The sequence below is a fragment of the Onychostruthus taczanowskii genome, unplaced genomic scaffold (genome assembly GCF_017590055.1).
Source record: "Onychostruthus taczanowskii isolate IOZ18803 unplaced genomic scaffold, ASM1759005v1 scaffold1, whole genome shotgun sequence".
Classification (NCBI taxonomy): domain Eukaryota; kingdom Metazoa; phylum Chordata; class Aves; order Passeriformes; family Passeridae; genus Onychostruthus; species Onychostruthus taczanowskii.
This window is the reverse complement of record NW_024496525.1, coordinates 2,450,107-2,471,533: the sequence shown is the minus strand read 5'-3', so window position 1 is coordinate 2,471,533 and position 21,427 is coordinate 2,450,107. Positions and strand designations below refer to the sequence as shown.

Below are 21,427 nucleotides of genomic sequence, written 5' to 3'. Positions count from 1 at the left end.
ACTCGCTCCTTGCATCAAGAACTCAGAAACAAAAATCAATTTATAACCTAATTATTTTCCTTTTTTTCCTAAAAAACCCACACTAATTCTGTAGAAGTCACTTGTGTCATACTAAAATAGCAGAAGAGAAAATCTGAATCAGTTTTATTAGCCAGCATTGCACCATACCTAGCATTAACTGCTGAACTGATACATATTTCAGCAGACCTCACTCCTAGATTCTGTGTATCACTGTCTTAAGAAGGTGGCACCAGCTCCGCTCAAACAAGCAGCTGACTAGAAGAGTCTTCTTTCATTCCCTGTTCAACTTTTCATTATCAACCTGAATTGGCCCACAAAGCAACAATGGCTTTAAGCACTTAGAGGATCGTTTCCCTCACTGAGGTTACAGTACTAATACAAGACCTCCCCAACCCATTTTTAAATTAACACGTAGTTATAAAAAATTAAACTAGCTATCATGTTTCTCAGTTATCCTTCCTTCATCCACATCTTTCCAACAGATTCTACGACCAATTTTACGCAGCACATTTCACATGGCAACTTCAGAGACTTCTGGGATTCTTTTCTCTTTGATGTTAAAAGTGAGGCAAAGTCATCCACAGGGGAAAACTCCCTACATTTGAATTAATGAGATCAGTGTGGAGAACCTCAGAAAAGCTGAAGCTCAGTCTCACGAACTTGTGCTTAACATAGATCATAAACTTTCCCCAAATTCATGTCTCACCAGCACAACTTCAAGAAGCACACATCTCAATGCCACACTGCTCTCAGGCTAGGCTGAATGTGATGGGACTCCTTGTATTGCTGAGGCTCCCAGTGACATGCTTCTCCTAACAGAGGTGCCAGAGCTGTTAGAGAGGAATAGTGCCATTACATGTTTATTAATGGCTTTGTGATTAGTCCAAGATAATTAGCCTAGGACCATCAGAAAGAGCAGAATTCTCTCCTTACCCAGATGACATAGTTGCATCAACAGAATTCAAAGAACAGCCTTCACTAAACTACCCTATTAACTTAATTGACCCTCAATGGCAATGTTTTCCCAGAAAGCTACTTGCCAACTAGGAAGACCATGCCAGGGAAGGAATCCTGCCCATGGACAGGGAATGCGAACATACACAGTTTCCAGACACAATTTTTATCTTACGTTTTTCGGCTGACCTTAGAATATAGAGCTCAATTGCCCAATGAGGACATCTAATGGAGAGACAAAGAAGAACAGAATTATAAAACAGGTTATGAGCACATATTGGATTCCAACACTAAGAATTAACCAGAGGCTGATAGGCACAAAATGACATTGATTGGAAGTGTGCATGCAGTTGCCACTTGTACCTTCAGGTCTGAAGGCTTATCCTCCCCCTTGTATTTTGTCAGCAATTTCAGCACATAGCTTGTATCTCAGGACCCTAAGACCTCATCTTTGCATGCTTCTGTAGCTCCAAAGGTTAACAGACATTTTGGACTTTGCTGTGCAGAAGTGGTTCCAGCACTTCTCACTGTCAAAGCATGCCCTAGGTCTGGGAGACATGAAGGCTTGGTACAAGATGCTCACTCTATGCAAAATTGAGGTAAGTGGGTGCTTGCTGACTTGTTAATAGATTCACAGGATATTCTGAGTTGGAAGGGGGCCATAAGGATGATCAAGCCCAACTCTTAAGTAAATAGCCTGTATGGGGATTGAACCCACAGCCTTGGTGCTATTAGCACCATGCTCTAAACCAACTGAGCTAATCTCATCTCCCATGTTATATAAAGAAAAATATAAACAGCTAATTTAAAAATGAAAGAAAATGACACCTGCAGGACAGAGCTATCCTGCATGCAGAGTTCCTTTCAAGGGAAAAGATTTCATAAAGCCCCAAGCCCACCTGATGTGTTTAACAAGAAAGGAAAATGAAGTTTTACTTCAAGGAAATTGCCACAAGCATTTAATACCAGACTGCCCACTGCTTCCAGCTTCTTGCTTCAGAACTCTACAGATAACCTTAACTCCAGTTAGAAGGGAAGCAGAAATCCCTGCTGTGCCTGTTCTTTAGAAAGGCATGATAACCGAAGCAGGAGATTGGGAAAACAAAAGAGTCCCTAGGAGATTCTCAACAATCTCTGCCAGAAAGATTTCACTAAAGGTTTTATCTTACCGGAATTCCTCTGGAATTAACCTCATGTATCAAACCACCCACTCCAAATCAGAAGTCTCAGCAAAAATCACCTGTTTGCTCAGCTGATCAGGTAGGCAAGCAACCCTTCATAAACGCTACAGCCACTGGTGCAGACAGCAGCAACCACCACGGATGACAGGCAAAGTGACCCAGAGATTTAGACACAGGACTCCCCTTAGACTCCTGCAGGCTGGGGTGAATCAATTGTATGCCTCAGGACATTTTAAAATTATAGTTACTACAGAAAAGATCGTATCTACATATCCCACTACATCTCATTGTCCAAATACGTGCCAATGGCCCAATCAATAAGAAGGTTATTTGCCCAGTTATTTCTGACACTACAGTGACTCATCCCAGAAAACGAGACACAGTGGAGATGACATAAGTATGTACCACTATTTCAAAAGAAACATAACGCAAGACTTACTCAAGTGCCATTTTACAGCTAAATTTGTCAGCTCCTTCTTATTCTTACGCCCTTTAATAGGAGGCAAGAGGATATCTGACTTAAATTAACAGTAGGTAAGTTCAAGCCCAAGAAGTAGCTCCCATGTAATCAGCTTGAGACTCTCATTACAACAGGCTATTAAAAAAACTAGGGCAAGGATTTAGAAACTGATTAATAATTTTATGGCCACCACTACTTATTTGCTATGCAACTACAACAACAAGAAAGGCAGTCACTGTTCCAGCCTCAGTATAATTAGCTTATCTGCAGGACAGAGGAAAGAATTCCCTTTCCTCAGGCACTCCTGTGTACAAAGCCTTCTTAGCTTGTAACATCTGCATCCGATCTGGAAATTTTGCTTTTCTACAGCTTAAAGCATCTGTTTCAGAGAAACAGAAAGACTGAACCTTTCCTCTGGTGAGAGCACAAACCACTTGCCAGAGAAGATGTGAAACTGAAACCCAGTATGGAAACCCCATTCAAAGTACCAACATAGCTGTATCATACGCACAAGCCAATGAAGACACTCTGACACAAAGGACAGATCTTTCCTGATACAAGTTCAATTTAGCTTATCCAGGTTCTTGTATCATGTCTGAAGCAGAAGAAAAGTATCCTTTCTTAAAAAAGAAAGACAGCAAAGCCTAAAATTTTCAGTGACCAGCATGTCCCCAACCAGCGCAGGTCAACAGGAGTCACCTTCAAAACTAACCTCTTAGCAGCAAGCCAACTGCATATACCAAACCACTGACACAGAGCTTTGACTTTTTTCCCCTCTGGGCAACTCTAAGGAAATTATTGTTAAACCCTTTTAACTTAACAACTTATTCATGCCCAGTTTTCCATGCCAACCCTGGGCAGATTCTCCATGCATAGCACATGATGATAGAGTGTGTGATAGGGAGCACAAAGGACAGCATAAACACATCCTGAGTTTCCATGCTTCTGCAGGGTCTCGGAAACACCAGGGGCACAGTTCACCCCAGAGATCTGCTAAAAGAGCCCATCCTTTTGCCTGTCTGTACTACCATTGAGAGGCCTAGTCTCTGCCCTTACAATCTTCAGAACCCATCTGCAGCAGGACAACGGCAGCTATCAACATATCAACACCAACATCTCTACTTTCATCTACACGAATAGCACATGGCCATATGAGAAAAGGTTTTTAACTCTGAAAATGTTGAAAAACCTCACACTAGATGGGAAAGGTTTAAGAAAAAATAGAGGAGGAAGGGCAAGCATGTATCTTACCTCCTGAGTGAATCCTCCTCTGAGCTTTCCTCAGGCATTTCCTGGTTTAAGGCCTCCTGTGATACATTCCCAGGTCTGCTTGAAGCCGACTGGCTGTAAACTCTTTCCCAGTGCCCCGTCTCCTGGTTAAAGACCACTCCCACGGTCCTCTCCTCCTGCGGGGTGGAAGAGCTGCCCAGCTGCAGTCTGCTAGAGGCAGGAGCTCTGCCCTCGGTTCTCTCTGCAGGCTGCACCTGGCTGGTATTTGGAGGCACACCCTCAAATGTGCTTTGGACCTGCCCTGGTGTGTAGCTAGGCGTGCTTCTTTCCCAGCGCAGCGTGTCATTGTTAAAGGTCAGCAGGTTATGACAAGCACGACAGCGGTTCAGGTGACCCCGGGACAAACTGGAATTGTTTTCACTGCTTTGTGGAGTCTGCTGATGGGAGGGACCGGGTCGATCAGGCTCAATGTTGTTGTTGAGCATTTCTTGAGCCTGTTGCGACTGGCTGGGCTCCCCACCAATCCCCTGATCTAACTCCTGAAGCCGGTCATATTCCAGGAAGAATCGCCTCAAATCACACTGGAGCTCATTACGAATGCTGGCCGGATTGCTCGGGCCAGGACTACTACCACTGTTCACCTCAGCCCCTGGGGCCAGAAAGCCCCTCCCTTCTGTTGCAGAGGTATAGACTGATGCCTGGGAACCTCCCTCCTGCTGTCTGAGCACGGACAGCAAGCTCACGGAAGAGGCACTGGTCCTAGGGGGAGGCATGGCTTCCAGCTCGGACCGAGAGCTCATGTTCAGCACTGTCCTGGACCAGTCAGACCCACCCAAGCCTGAAGCCATCTCTCTCGCAGACTGTTGGTACCGGGACTGGTGGCCTGCCAAGGACCCGCTGAGGGACCGCCGCGTGGGGCCCAGGCTAAGGTTGCGCAGGGTGTTGCCAGCAGTGCTGCTCTGAACTGTGCTGAAAGCAGAGGGCCTGTTAAGTATCCCCTGCTCCTCCTGCGCTACGGATGCCTGCTCTGGGGGTTGATAAGGCTCTGTCTGCACAGAGGAGAAGGAAGTGCCAGTGGCCCCAGAAGACGTGGAGGGTGCGTTTTCCTGGTGTGGGAAGAGAGAAGAAGGAAGTCTTGCACTAGAGCATCGGCTGCAAAGGCACAACATCCCCAGGTGCTGGCAGCACTCTGCTGTGGGATAGCTGACTCGCTCCCGGAGCCTGTTATAGACAGATGCCCTTGTGTTCTCACTGGCTGGAGGCGGAGGTGGTGGTGGCGGAGGCGGTGGAGGGGATGGGGTAGCAGAGTCTTGAACACTGTTTTGCTCTCCCACCTGTATGCCAGAGGAGCGGGAGGACAACATATGCAGGAAGTTGTGGAGGAGGGGTGTGCGCCTCACAGGCTGAGACGGAAGGATAGCGCGCTGACGATAATGCGGCATCTCTGTGCTGTCCACGGAGATTTCCACTTCCTCATCGCTCTGCAGAAGGAAGCAGGCAAAGTTCAGTCACCTCAAGGCAAAATCCTGTACTGCCAAATAAACAGCAGAAAGTCAGCTACCAGCCCAGAGAGATGAAAGGATGTGATAAATCCCTTCCTAAAGGCCTTGACTTGGAGGAAACTAATTGAGATGATTTCTAAGTTCATTTTATGGATCTAGACAACCTCTTTCTACAGTCCAGTGAGCTTTCACAATACATTGTTCATACAAATAGAAGTATCAGCATCTGAGGGTCAGAAGCTGAAGGAAGAATTGTTAGTACCTCAAATAGCTTGAAATCAAAAAGAACATCACAACAGAACTGAAAGAACAGGACCACTGAGACCTCTGTCCCACCATTAGTCAGATAGAGAGGACAAAACAAACACATTTTGGAAAGCACTTTATTAGCCATGCACATAACATAAGAACATGTTACGTTGCTATTGTATCACCAATCAAGGTGAGACAGAATTCAGATTAAGAAGAATTCAGGTTTTCTGAAAAACACAAGTCTGCTTAGAAACAGACTAGGGCTAAAGTACATAGAGCACCTTTTAACTAGCCAGTCAATACAAGTCCTGACATTCCCCTTACCTGCTGGTTAGAAGGGTTAACTATTGCTGTGAGCAAGTAGTGTCCCAAGGGATCAAACCGTACCAGCCTAAAACAAAAGCAGTGCCAGAATATCAATCATCAGTTCACATTCCACATTGACACAGGAAGCTGAACACAGCAAGAAAGAAAACCCCACATGACATGTTTGCAATGAGAATATTGCATTATCATCATATTTTTATGAAGGACATCAAAGAGTTTATGCATTAAGAAGAAAAACATGTACCTATCTAGCTGAAGACTGCAGTTATTTTATAGTCCACAGCAACACTATACCAAAGTTAAAAGCTGGAATTAAGTACTGCTATATCAATTATAAGGAATAAAATTTACAGGAATAAACATGTTTATATTACAAAATGGAATTGGTACAAAGAGAGAGATTAACGTGCCTTGATGCCACATCGTTGTCTTATTTTAAATTGCTCAAAAGCAGGCATCAGGTTTCCAGCAATCCAGTTTCCTCTAAAAGTGTGCCAAAGTAATAGCTCAGCATTTTGTTCCAGCAGTTCCTGGCTTCTCTCATCCTTATGGCTGACAAGTTTAATTACTAAGCTTACAAATCAACATGAAGCAGATTCTGGACATTTAATGGACACATGCTATATTACAAATAATAACAACCAAGCTGATCTTACTTTCAATTGCTTTTCTTTCTACCCACAGAACTGGTTTTCTACCAGCTGAGTCAAGGAGCTGCAAGCAACACTTCACTGCCTGGGTGCGCTGGGTGCAGCATCCCAGAGGAACCTCACACACACTTCCTAAACCTGACCAATTTTCAGACACACGTGCTCTTTTCACCCAGAAGCAGGAGCTCACCTGACCCGCTCCATCTCACTGGCTGTTTTCACCACTGCAAAAGGCTCCCGACGACTCCAGTCCCAGAAATGTATCTCATTGGCAGTGGCAATCAGCAAGAGCTGAGCCGTAGGATGAAAAGCAAGTGATGCAATGGCATTGTTGCTATCTGTGAACCAGCTCTCACTTCCACCCTAGAGTGAGGAGTCAAGAACCACAAACAGTTTATCAAAAAGTTTGCCATCAATAAGTTTCCATGTACTTGCCATGCCTCCCAGCCTGCCTAAAGCATTGCAAGTAAGGTGCTGCCTTGGCAACATCAGCTGTTCCCAAACAAGGTCATGTGCCAGGGTCTAAAATGTAACACTACTTGCAACAATGACCACAGATGTATTTTTGTAGGTAAGTGTGTCTCAAGCAGCCTGTAAAAATGCTTCATTTAAAACAAAACAGACAAGCCCATGTGTTCTATCTCTGTGCCATTTACCAAACTAGGTAGAGCAGCAGCTTCTCTAATGAACAGTTCAGATATGCTCAGTGGAATAACAAACAGCATGTCTCTCACAAAGCTAAACAGGCACCTTGCACAATGTTCTCCAGAATTACCTGTACCACTGCAATCAATAAAACAGGTGCTGCTAAGAAGCATGACCTACCTGGCAGGACTGAATGAAGAATCTGTCACCTCCTCTCTAGAGAGAAGAGGTTGGCTATGGTCTGTTCTATGCTTTTTACACACAGGTCCCAGAAAAGCTTCCAAACAGCTCTCCGTTACCAGGTAGCATTTGGAAAACAAACTCAGCCAAAAAAAGTCACCACCCACCAAATATCAAAGGAACATATGTTTCAGGAAAGACTTACATGTAAATCCCAGATTCTAACCTCCCCATCTAGGCATCCTGAAGCAATGAGGCCTGGGATGGTGGGATGGAAGGTGACACACCAGGGAGTGCGGCGATGTCCAACCAAGGAATGAACACACTTTCCTGTTTTCACCTCTGTGATGTAGATGTTGTGGTTCACATGTGTGGAAGCCATTAGGGTCCTGGGAATGCAGAAGTATGACAAATATTAGCATGAGAAGAATACTACAAAATTAGACCATGGTTAGCTTCATCTCAACAGGGTCTGTTCACACTTAACCCGGCAGCTCTCCCACACAGAGCTCAAAGGCTAAGAGGCTACTGTTGCACCAATGTCACAAAGCTTTCTGTAGCCAGATTTCAGGGTCCATGCAAACATGAGCTCATCTGAATCTGCGAGCACAAACTTGACCTTGAACGTCAGAGTGAACATGCAGCTCAGAAGGCACTCCTGACTGACAATTTGGGGCAAATAAATATTCCCAACTCTCCACAGAGTCTCAACCCCTGTTAAATCAAGTGATACTGTTAGATCCCACCTCCATTTCCGCTTCCAATACACACATCATTCTGCTCTGTTCTTTATTCCTAGATATCCCAGTGAACGTGTCACATCATTTGGGCACGTTGTATTAAAACATCTTTTACTCCCTTCAGTTTCTTATGAAATCCCATGGTGTCTGCACAGATCCTTTTTCCTTAAAGCTTTGTATCACCTGGGTACCTCAGAAATTAAACACCAACTATGCTCGAAGCTGTGAGATTAGGAAGGTGCACACATTCCATCCATGCGTGTCAGGAACCGGAGTTTCATTCAGCTGTTCAGGACTGGACAACTCAATGGGCACAAGCCTCCATCACTTTTGTAAGTGTAGGGAGACTGCTGAAACAGGGAACGAACTAGGAATTAATTACCTGTCTGGACTAAACGCCAGCAAGAAGGTGGAGCGTGGACTGTCTGGTAACTCAACTTTCTGAAAAAGCCAACAAAGCAGGAAGTGTTGCAAGAGTCATATGATCATACTTTAACTGTAAGCCACACAGACAACAAGGGGAACCCGCTGCAGGAACATATCTAGTATCACATCACTGCAGGAACTGAACAGAGCCAGAGAGCATATCAAGTGTAACACATCAAAGGTATAATCACAAGACAATTTATTTCAAACCCCTGCCTCCCTTCCCCCATTCCAAGATCAAGCTATGCAGCTCTATCCCACAACCTTACCTTGCCCTCCCATTTCATCCATCGAGTTTTATCCTCCACCAGCTCCTGCAGAAGCCGCTGAGCGCCCAAGGCCTGGGTGCCCCGTTCCCTACCCCAAAGGATGCGGACAGCATTCTTCTCTGGGACAACCTTCATGGCTCTCAGTTGCCAACGCCACGCCTACTACTGCGAGGAGATACCAGCAGGTTCCAGATGACAACCACCACCAAGCTACAAATAAGCTATCCACATTTCAGTTGTTTATCTTCATGGAAACCTAAAAAGATAAGAGACTGATAAGGAAGGCAGCTTTTACCTTGATTACCCAGATAAAGTAAAAGCTTTAAATCCCAAAAATACTAGATTTGATAGAGAAATCTTTCTTCTTACACAACCTTTGCTACCTGCTCCCATTATCGAGGCCCCATTTTGACATTTCTGCAGCCAAAGATTACTTGGAAAGCATTCAGCTCTTCCCTTGTACACGTGCCCTGGGCACACTACACATATGGAGAATTAAAAATTTGCCTTCAAATTCTTTTCCTTCCCTTCATCTCTTGCTGTACATAATAAATGAAAAAAAGATTTATGAGGATACAGTCTTCACACCTTAAAGATTTAAGTCCTATCTGGGAAGTGTGTCTGAAAGCCAGAGGAACAGTATTACCAAAGTGACAATATGACAAAGAAATCTCCCAGGAACTACTCAAATTTCAGTAACAGGTCAAACTGTAAAGGTCAGACAATTGATAGACCTCAAGTCCAAATTATTCCCAACTCCATCAACAGCTTAAAAATATTAAAACAATGATAGGACAGCTCCACCAAGATTATTCCATTGTCCGCACATCACCTTTCAATGTGCATTGCTCTCAGAACAGCAGTTCACCCAAGTAATGCATACTGGCAAAGAGTAATGCTTTTGGAACACTTTGACCTGCAAAGGAAAGCTTTAATATCTACTGTCTACAAAAAAAAAAAAGCTAAACAAATAAGATAAATAAATAATATGACTCTAATAGCAACCAAGTCACACAGCTTTCCAGTGGTGTCATACAATGGAGTCTGCCACAAAAATCTCTCCAGAAAAGTTTCTTAGAACAGATAAACCAAGAAACTCTGCTGCAATGCTACTACCTGCTGATCCCAGCAGAGTGTGCATACTACTCTGCCATCTCCTGATCACACAAAGATCTAAAGACAAACCCTGCTCAGTTCATGTTACACTGAACAAAATCAACAATATTCCACAGAAAAGGAAACAGCCATAAAAAAACCCCAAACACATAAAGAAGAAAAAAGGTTCATGCGTACAAGAGACAAATTGTTAAATGACAGAACTCAGAATGGTCAGTAGCAATATTTTCTTTCCTCCCACTCTCCCTAAAAAAACTCTCCTGAACAGATAATTGAAGACAGCTGCAGCTTATAGAGAGGAGCTGTCTAAAGAGATAAGCCAGGAAAATGAGTTCCAAAAAAGCACAACAGTTTTTATTTGTAGAAATAAAATAAAGAGTACTGAAGTAATTAACAAGTAAAGGCATCCATCTTCCTAGAAAAGAAATTCTCCACAGTGAATTTTGAGCTAGCTGGAAATTCCCTGATGCTTAATGTGAACAGCATGGGGATCATGTATTTCAGAGAAGCTGAACTCCATGGTACACAATAACCCTTCTTTTGAGAATCTGTGAAAGTTAGCCAAACATTAAGTAGGAATTATTCTACAAAATCAAAGTCTTACTGGAAATCAACACAAAAACTAAAGATATCATACTGCATCAGAGTTCTTAAAAATAACTGCACAGATTAAAAAAGCCCATATCCAAAAAAGCTAGAAGGATAACTGAAATAGATACATCCAAAAGCACAATATAATACAGGAATCCCTAAACTAAAAATCTTCTTTAGCTAAATGGTGATAAATCCTGATCCTGATTCTGCAAACAGCCCCAGGCACCCATATTCAGAAGTGACTAGATTCAGAAGGTAAGCAGAATGGAGGAGGAAGACAGCTCAGAACAACACAGGCAACAAAAAATCTACTTTACAGGAGGAAACTGTACATCTAGTTTAACTCTTAATACAGTAAAATTAAGAAAACAGTAGCTGAATATTCTATATGGGTGTATTCAAGGAATTTGGACTACAACAACCCAAGAATAAACATTTAATCAGGACACCAGTGGAAGACTGGTCCTGCTGCTGGAATAAGCTGGAAGTTCAAAAAGATTTAAACTTTGGAACAGCCTTTCAATAACTGTGAAGGACAAACCACTTGATAATAACTTGAGATCACGATAATAAAGCAGAATAGCAATCACTCATGAGAAAGAACAAGCTCTGACAACCTAGCAACATTTCAGTCCTATCACAACTAATGTTCCCTAAAGTATAATAGCAACAAGGAAAACAAGGGGTTTAACAAACTACTTTATTTATGCCATGGACAAGTTTACATATTGTAAAATAAATGGGAAGATAACTCCTACAACTGCAGTCAATGAAGTTCTAGTATTCACCTTACTGATGGACCAAGTCATCTCCACTATATAAAACCAAGTACATGCCTTAAGACAGCTTATCTAAATCTCTGCATGTGTGTCCTAATTTATTCAACTAATCTGCCTATAACAAACACTTCATATGTGAGCCTGAGTGTTTAACTTCACATTTTTCCCTCAGGGACTGTACCTAGTTTTTTCAGCTTCTTCTTACTCATGTCTTTATCCCATTTTAAAAGTAAACAAAAGAAACACCCAGGGCTCCAATGCCTTCACAGTACCCTGCAAACCTGCTCAACATTTTTAAAAGCTGGGATCTCTTCAGGAAACACTGAATGTGTCATTCTTGAGTGATGCTGAGATTCCAGTGTTACCTCGGATCCCTCCGGGGACCAAACTTTATCCTTTTTCTGAATTAGTCTGAACACAGTAACTGCTCCTCTACCTGGTGGCACATCCAGCAACACTTCAGACAGGCAAAGAAACTCAGAGCCTTCAAATGAAGAAACAGATGCAGCATTGGCAATGCAGTGAACACTGGCATTATCTTTGCTCATTTTAGCAGGAAGACTTTAACCTTTCTATTGGATCATGTGTTGAGCTTCAGTTTGTTTTGGTGTGGGGTTTTTGGGGGTTTTTTTCTTTAGTTTTTTTGGTTTGTGTAGGGTTTTTTTGTGAGGGTGTTAAAGGAGCCAATTTTTTCTCTAACCTAGTAAAGATACCCACCAACTCCAAACATTTTGCTCAAATATAAGCTGAATAATGATAGCATGCTATTAAATACCATTACCAGATAAACCATTGAAGTATCAACCATATTTACAGCTACTCATTACCCATCCGACTAACAAAGTTTAAATTAAATGCAGGGGGTTTGAAAATACTGCTTGGGACTCAGCATAAACAAAACTTGCAGCTCACTGGATCAAACCTGTTCAGGCGAGTGGTGGACTGATTCAGTAGCAGTGCCTATTACAAATACCCACAACTATCACAACTGATAAACAGCTGACCACCTCAAGAGGGATTGGGATTGTTCTGTTTTCTTCTTGTTGTTGAGTTTGTTTTGTTTTGTTTACCTGTTTTTGGGGGGAAGGAGGGAGATTTGGATGGTTGGTTTAACCAAGATGACCAAACCTGTCGAACAACTGCAAGATTAGCTGATGCTCTGAATGTGATGCAGATGACCACAAAAAAATCTGAAAATGGAGATTCTATTATCAGCAGCTTTCTTTCCTTAAGTGTTTTCTCCCTTCAGGGCATTTCAGGACAACATGCTGGGCTGTTTACAGTTTTGGAAGGAGCATTAAACAGCACAAACCCAAGCCTTTTACTTGCTCTGTACCAGCTATCCTTGAAGAAGCCTGAAAAATTCCCAGCATTAGAGTAATGTAGATTTACTTGTAAATGTTGCTTTTACAGATGTTGAACCTCTAAAAAACCAAAGTGAAGCTGCAAATTGGTAATACTTTGTAGTGGTACATGACCCCCTGAAAACACTGACAGAAAGGTAGGGCAAGAAGAGGAATAAAAAGAAGCACATTCAATTTGCCATATAAAAACGATGTCAAGATATTTTATGGATTATGCAATGGCTCACCATTCCAGTTCAAAACTTCAGCACTTCACAGAGATGATGGTCCCATTTCTTAATGTGCCCCTTCCCCATCCTTGCTGCTATTAATTTTGTGGAGATTCTGGTACCACCATGCTGGGAGCACAGCTGCTTTGACACACGCTACCTTCACGTTATTCCACTCTTCATGGGAGAAAAATGTTATTTCCTGTGGCCTTCAGCTCTCAGACTAATCTATTACCACGGCAAAGAACCACAAGGTTGTGTGCTGAGCCCAATCCTAAAAGCCTTTCCTAATGCATGTGCACAGAATCAGTGTAAACAGCTCCATCAGTGTTTAAAAAGGGAAAAAAAAAAAAAAAGCTGTAATCAGTAAATGATATTTACAGTGGGAGATCTATCCAGAAGATACAAATGTCCAAATAACTTCAGACAATTTTGCTGCCCAAAGAGACCTCATGTGATTAATGAAGAAAGAGGTAATATGAAAAGAAATATTAAAACTGTCACTGACTTTGCAATCTGGGTTCCACTGAGAGAATGCATTTATAAGACTCCCTGTAAGAGACCAGGGAAAAAAACCCACATGCCAGTAGTTGTGGTGTCCAGGTCCCTTTTTCAGTTTTAAGACTTCCATAACATATTGACTGTAAAACAGCCATGATCTACACACAGCTGATGGGCCAATGCAGTATGCTTTGTATTAAAAGGACATGCATGGGGAAAAAAAGGACTCAAAACACAACAAAAGCAAAACTGTGGTGAACAATGAGGCATACCACTGTCCTGCAAAATCACAAGCCAACTTGTCTCTAGAAAAGAAGAGCAAACAGATTATTACACTCAACTCCCCCAGCTCTGGCCAGGCACCTACCTATCTTGTAAGCCAATCACTTCTGTTTGCAAAACGTCTGTTCTGAAGAAGCATGCCCAGCCCTAACAATGCCATTGCAGTTATCCCAAATTAAAGTGCAGCATCTCGGGCTTTAACACCAGCAACATACTAAAAATTTCAAGAGAACTGCTTATTGGATTTAATAAATCTTAGTAATTTAAGGTTAATTTAATAAATATTAGCAATAAATTAGCATTCCCACTATTGCACATGTGGGTAGGTTCTCCAAGAGCAAACAGATCATCAGACAGGCATGAAAAGAGTGTATGCAGCACTACAGCCCAAATGCTTTATCTCTGCTGACAGTGATCCTAGGCTGCAGTCACAAGACAGACTATTTCCTCTAAGGATTTTCTACAAGTTGGTTTCCCTTATATTTTACACAGCTTAATTTTGAAGCAAACTGCCTCACCAAGACCCCCTGTGCTCTTCAGAAGCTCAAAAGAATAAATGGTGCCCTCTGAAAACAGCCAAAGATCATCTTGCCAAGGACTATGAACTACACAGCCCCTCCTTTTGCAGGTACTTCATTGATAAAACAATAAAATCTGCTTCTGACACCCAGACAGGAGATCTCCAAGAACAAACCAGATGCCTAAAACATAATTTGGAATATACAGAAGGCATCACATAGCTCCAGGGACTTTCTACTATGTTTACAATCTGTGTTTCCCTCCCTTCTGCAGTACGGAGATTTTGAAGCCAACATTTTCCTAAATCGCATGAAACAATGTCGTGTTAAGAAGCCCAAGAAACACTACACCAGACCTGACTTATACATGCAGTTTTATTAAAAATACTGATTCAACCTATATCAAATGTCATGCTATTTTCACTAACCCTTTCTGTGTCTCCACCTGAAAAACTGAGCAAAACTTAAAAAACTGTTTATGTAAAACCAAAACTAAAAAGCTGATTTGCCCTCTTTGCACTGCATCAACTCAGCTTAACAAACAAGGCAACTCAAGGAGTCCTAGTTTGGTAAGTCCTAGTTTGCCAGTACCACTGGCATTTGAACAATGCTATAACAACAACAAAATCAGTAAAAAATAGGTGACATGACTCATATCCCAAATAGTTGCATGGGTCAAAACATAAGTGTTGGAAGAAGAGGACTATGTTCATTCTTAAATGACAGGGCCATATGAATTTCTGGCAATATAGCTGATTAGGTATATATGTCTAAATTTACTTCAAACAACATTTGATTTGTCTTCCCTTAACTCCATTTGTGGTAGTTCCAGATGAACCCTGAGACTGTTTATAGACGTATTAACTCTTCTTGGGTTAAAAATGAACAAACAAAACAAACGAAAACAAAACAAAAACCAAAACAACCAAAAAACCCAACCCCAAACACCAGAAAACATTTTGCACAGAGCAAACTTCAAGACACCTCACAGTAATATCTAAATGAACAAAAATTTTAAAAAAAGTTACATTGGACTAGAATCTTTAAACAAGGCTAACCCACAAAGAAAAATAGTCTAGGATGGGTAACAACAACTATCTTAAGCATAATTAACCAAAACAATAAAAAAGCAAAACTCTAACCCATTATTTTGTTCTGTTTCTACTTGTGTGCTTGATTACGCTTAAAAAAAGAAAAAGCTGCTGAAGTTAGTAATTTGATTAGAACAAGAGTCAGTCCAACTAAGTACCCCTAAACATGGAGAATAAAACACTTAGGAGAAGTGAAAGAAAGTTTATGATGCAACTATCCAAGAGAACCCAAAACTAATACCATGAAGGCACTTCCATTATATGGTCCTGGTTTTACTCTTCCAAGTTTTTAAATACTCCCCAAAGTATTTTAGTGTAAGCTGAAGTTTTGCCTTGATTAAAGCCAGAGAGAGATGGAAAGTAATTCAAAAGCACATTTTCTGTAAATGCAGTAGACACACTGCTCTAAATTGCACTCACTGCAGTAAGTGTTGACACATAAAAGAGGATTCCTAAAGAAAAATAACTTGTCTTTGTGCTTCATGATTGAAAAATTCAATGCTGTGTTTTAAACTGCAACTGCAAACAGCTCAGGAAATTCAATTACATTACAAAGATGTCAATAGTACTTTGTCATTTCAAGATCCTGTATGACTGCAACAAGTAACTAATTGCCATTAGAATCTTAATTTGTCTTCCCAGTCAGGATTAAATGAGTTAAATACACATAAAAGAATTTTTCAGACAAAAGAGGTACATTAAAATTCTAGCTATTTACAGCAAAATGATGAAGACACGGAACAGAAACTTGCAGATATCAGCTCCTAAAGGTCAGAAAATGAATGGTAAATATAAAAAGGGAAGTAATAATAATAAATGTAAGCGATTGCCCATGTCTGGAGTCTGACAGTTTCATTTACCAATGAGAATATGGAGCACTTTCATAACTATTATTACAACTTCCACATAAATTTAATGAATTCTTGAGAAGAGAGATATTAGTTTCAATCCAGAAGATAGGAAGAGAATAAATACAACTTCACAAAGCTGTAAGGCAAGTCAAACAGCAGAACTGAGACCTGGAAGATCAAGGGTTGGTTTCCACAATTCCATACTCAAACCACAGCACCTTTTGTTAAGTACTATACACAGCAAGAAATGAGGGACACAGAGAAAAGAAAGCCAGAGCAATAGACAAACAGAGGAATACAGAATTCAGATTAACTCCCTAAAAAATTATTGCCATTTAGATAGAAAGGCAAAGGAATTCTCAATTTAAAGTCCCATTATTTATATTAATAGTCACATCAAGGTTCTTCAAGCTCAAGGGCCACAGCCAAGTGCCCCCAAGTGACAGCACACATTCCATAGTAATGCGGGAGTGCCAACACTATGGAGCAACAGAAGCAGCATCACATACCCCCAAGGTGAAGACAAAGTGTTTTATGCATTCAAGGCTGCACTTAAAGCACAAGCACCTTATCCAAGTAATAAAGAAAAAGGAACTGGAAGCAAGAACACGTTTTAGAAAATACAGGTCATATAATTTCTTGCGCACATGGAAATATAGTAACAAGACAAAAAGCAAGAATGATCCACACAGGAGCTGAAGTCTTCACACAAAGATGCTTCAGAATTATAGAAGAGGTGGGAGACAATGAAGATTTAGACTCTGAACAAAGAAACACAGACAATTCTTGACACTGTTGCCCTTCTCAGCCTTAGACTGAGTCTGTGGGGGAAATATAAAGGGAGGGGGAAAAGTGTCCAAAACATGAGTCAGAGACTCCTCTCAGCAATCCTGTGCTGCCCAAGGTCCAGAGTCAGTGATACGTACCAGGAAGAAGGAAGCAGGAATCACTCTGCCAGGACAACCCAAAACACCTCACTGAGAGCATGTGAAGGGGAGCTGAGCGAGCACACGCATCAAGATGATGCTCTCCATGCTCAAGCCTGACACCTCATCATCCCATTTAACAAAAACTGGAGACAACAAACAGCTACTGGACAACAATCCCAGTAAGAATTCCTAACAACCAACCAAGTCTTGAGATGCAGACAAGTACTGCTTCCTCTTGTAGAGGAAAGAAGGTCTCCTCTTGTTTCAAGCAACCCCATCAATGTTTTTCATTAGGCAACTACTATATCCTGCAATAACCTTCCAGTAAAATACTTCTATTATTCCTCTTCCACTGCATATCACATTGTCATACACTTTTGTAAAACAAAATTGTTCTGTCCTTACCACATTAATATTTTGTTTCTATCACCCTCCTTGCTAGGACAGCACAGGGCTACTAACACAAAACACACAAGGTAACTATTATCATGCACTATGCCCTTTATCAGGCCCCCAGAAACTCAATAGGGAAAAAAAAGTACCTTAGTGCTGTTCCCATTAGTAGCAAATATTCACATCAACAATAACTCTGCAAGACCCTTGAGTTCAGTCAGTTTGCTAATCAAGGCATAAAAGATTAGTACTAGAGTTTCTTTCCAGAAGTTCCTTTAAAAAATAATTATTCAAATGCCAAACTTCTGGCAGAGGGACAGCAGGAGACTGGATCACTGCTTGCCTTCTTTAGAGCTGGTTGTTACAGCTGCACAAAAGTTACAAGTGCTGCTTGGAAAATGGAAAAGTAGGAAACAACCAAACAAGAATCCAGAGGGTCAGTTATGACTCAGAAAAGGGCAAAAGAAAGAAAACTGAGAAGAAGCTGTCAGCAAAGTAAACATTCGGCAGAAACTCCCAGCAACTCAATCTGAAAAGGCACGTCCAGACATTTGGATCCAAATACATTCTTCATTCCAAGCATCAGGAAAACTATAAATGCTAGTGGACTCATTAAGAGCCACATTGCCACAAAAACCACATTTATTTGTGACCATCAAAATAGAAATGGACCGATTTTAAAAAAAAATATTACCCAGAGAAGCAGCAATTGCAGACTCCGGAACGGCACACAAGGTACACCGAAGAGCTGAATGTTAGGAAATGCATTACAACAGCCCTTCAGAACACAAGAAAGGCTTTTACATTCAGCAGACAATTTCAGGTCCTGTTGCCTGCATCACCCATAAGGCATTCAAATCTGCATGGATTTCACCTCACACCACATTCTGAAAACTGACCCAGCAACAAACTTAAGAGACCAGTAATGGACTGGCAATAAGTGCACATTACCAGCAGGTCATTCTTAGGTCCCTTTTTAACATTCCCATCAGCAATTTGAAAGAGGATGGGAGTGGCAAAGGCAAAGAAGCCAGATGACATTTGCGGAGGACACCAAGCTGAGTGGAGCAGTAAACAAGGACAAATATAGAAAAACACTGGGTTTTTCAATAAAGACCAAAGAACTCTTCATACAGAGGAGAAAACAGAGCAGCACTGAGCACTGACCATACTGACAGACTTCACATTCATACAACCCATCTTCTTGAAGGCAGACTTGCATCTAGATAACAATTCTTGAATCTGTCTACCACCACAGAACAATACTCGAAAGTGTGCAGTGAGAAAAGCTCCTCGTAACAACCTACAGGATCTCTTGAAGATGAAATGCTGATTTAGTACAGGAAAAATTGCTTTCCAAAGGCATGGTATTGAGAAGATCACAAGTAATCCAGAAAAACACTAGAAGAACACTATAGAAATTTAAGTGTTGTCAGGAAAAATATGGTACATGGCAACAAAAACGTTCCCATAGCTGGTGAATTAGCTGGGTTCGTTTCCTCTCAAGACAAGACGTAACTAGAGGCACACCTGAAAGCATTTTATGCCAAACACTACTTTCACAAGCAAGCGTTCTGCAACACACGATGAAAAACAGGAGAGATAGAGCAGACAACGCTTGCCGGACATTTTATTCGGGTAAGGCCGGAAAACACCACCGACAACAAAAAACATCTCGCAGCAGCAGCCTCAGAACGCAACCGCGCCGAGCCCGGACCACGGGCCCGGACGGTGCCGCGGGGACAGCACGAGGGGCGACGGACGGCGAAGCACCGGGCACCCGGGCTGGGACACGAAATCCGGCTTGGGGCGCGCTCGAGCGGGCACGGGCTGCCGGCCGGGACGGGGCAGCTCTCCGCGGGGCTCCCGTCCCCGCCGGCCGCCGGCCGCCCTTTTATTCAATAAATAAAATAAAGTTCCAGGACTCCACTGTCTCCTTTCTGGACACTGGCTTTTCACAGCGTGATTTTCTGCATAAACCAAATCACAAATCCCAAAGCAGTTTGCAGAAAATAAATTTTTTTCGCATTTTTTTCAGCCTGGATAAGAGAAGGTTTCTGGATGACCTAACTGCTGACTTCTGGTACTTGAAGGGAACTTGAGGAAAGATGGGGAAGACTATTTACAAGAGTGTGTAGCGACAAGACAAAGGGGAAGGCTTTAAACTGACAGAAAGTAAGTTTAGATTAGTTTTAGATTAAAAATTCTTTACTGTGAGGGTGGTGAGGCACAGGAACAGGTTGTCCAGAGAAGCTGTGAATTCCCCATCCCTGAAGTGTTCAAGGACTGGTTGGATGGAGGGAGCTCTGAGCAACCTGGCCCCAGGAGGGAAAAGAAAAATGTCTTTTCTGAGGGAAAAGAAAAAAGTCTGGGCAAATGGTTTTGAAGGAAGCTGCTTAGGAGTTTGTGGTGGAAACTGCTCCCTACACCTCCTGAGTGAAGAGAAGGGTACTGACATCTGACTCAGGTAAGAATAGTGCTCAGTGGATTGGTTTTATCTGACGTGCCCTGATGCAGTTTTTGCCCAAACTGACAAGCAGTGAGATCAGTTTTGAAATTAAACTCTACCACAGGTGACAGTGGCTGAAAGAAGACAAAAGTGAGCAGCAAATGTGTTCCAGGAAGTGCCTGCACTCGGAGTTTGCTCCGGCCTCAGCACACGCTGGGAAGAGCTATTCATAGCGTAAATTGAGAAACTCCAGCTTGTCATTAAGTGACAATGTTTGTACCTACACATGTCCAAGTCTCACTTGACCTTACCACCACCCACACAGCTCATTCAGTGTCTGCTGGTGTTTTGGTCTGGTGAACAGTATTTTTAGCACAGACTGTCAGATGTGATTATGAGCCATCAGGCACCATATACGGCAGCAACTCTTACCTGAAAAATGCTTTTCAGAAAACAATGCTCGTCTGCTTTCTCCTAGGTAAAAGGAGCAGGAGTTTTGCTGCAGTGACCAACAGTAGTTCTCGTATAACACCTCGCGTAAAGAAAACCGAATTACATCTGAGATCTTTGTACGTAACATTTTACAGCCCTCACTGAGGCTTCTGAAAATCTCCTGTTTACATGTCATCAAGCATGCTTGGTTTTCTGTCAGTAGTAAGTGCTTGCTGCCACTGCAAACCTGGCAGAGTGTATCCAACCCTGCATCTCCACCCTGCACTGTGAAATGTGCCCCATACACTTGTATTCATCAAACGTGGGACATGATCCAGGCTCGCTTCCTCTAAAAGGACAGATCCACAGTGCCAGGCAGTGTCACTGCTACTTTAAGCAGTTACAGTTTTGTAGTTTTCTGCATTTCCTACCACTTTTGTTACATTTACTGCCCAGTAAACAATAAAATCTAAGGAAGAAAATTTTCTTAGACTGCTGTCATGAGATCCTTGGAAACACTTGTGCCTTTTAGAAAGAGAACATTTCCAGGAAACTGCCCAGCCTTGTGCCAGCAACAACTGCGTGCATCAGTCATCTTGTTCCACTGAAGAAGTAGATTGCCAGCAGTGCTAGAGCAGCCTTTCCACACCTCTGCTTCTATCTAACAGGAGAACTTTTGCAATCGGTTCAATTTCTGTGACCCAGTCAGCCCCTGGCATTTCTTTTACAGCAACAAGATGACCGGTTCCTGCTGCAGGAGCACACCAGCCTCACCTCCACTAGCCTATTTCCTGATGTCTGTTAAGTACCCAAGAGACACCATAGCTTAACATCTTCTCCAGCCTGTTTGGGAAAGAAAGAATGTTCAATCCCTCTAGATATGTGCAAGCACTAGTGTGTGCCCAGCCAAATGCCAGACCCCTCCCAGAACACAGCTGCCAGCTTTCAGAGAAATCATTGGGGTTTGTGAGATGTGCAAAATGGCAAAATGGTATTGAGCAAGAATTTATACCTGCAAACAAAAATATAAATGTTTGCTTTGCTGCTCATGAATTCACAGTAGAAAGGAGCTCATGTGGAAA

General features: G+C 42.1%; 1 protein-coding gene across 3 annotated transcripts in view; it reads right to left on the bottom strand.

Moving 5' to 3' along the window:
* The window catches only part of AMBRA1 (autophagy and beclin 1 regulator 1), a 117,136-nt gene extending 108,025 nt beyond the window's left edge, over positions 1-9,111 (bottom strand). For 2 of the 3 annotated variants that reach the window (XM_041398259.1, XM_041398266.1), the window contains exons 1-6: positions 8,838-9,111; positions 8,525-8,583; positions 7,608-7,791; positions 6,768-6,940; positions 5,925-5,991; positions 3,868-5,327 (exon numbers count right to left, since the gene is read on the bottom strand). In XM_041398259.1, the coding sequence (XP_041254193.1) occupies positions 3,868-5,327; positions 5,925-5,991; positions 6,768-6,940; positions 7,608-7,791; positions 8,525-8,583; positions 8,838-8,972 (2,078 nt within the window). In that variant the 5' untranslated portion in view covers positions 8,973-9,111. The remainder of the gene's footprint in view (positions 1-3,867; positions 5,328-5,924; positions 5,992-6,767; positions 6,941-7,607; positions 7,792-8,524; positions 8,584-8,837) is intronic. The other variant, XM_041398277.1, reaches the window with a different exon arrangement.
* Positions 9,112-21,427: the final 12,316 nt, after the last annotated feature.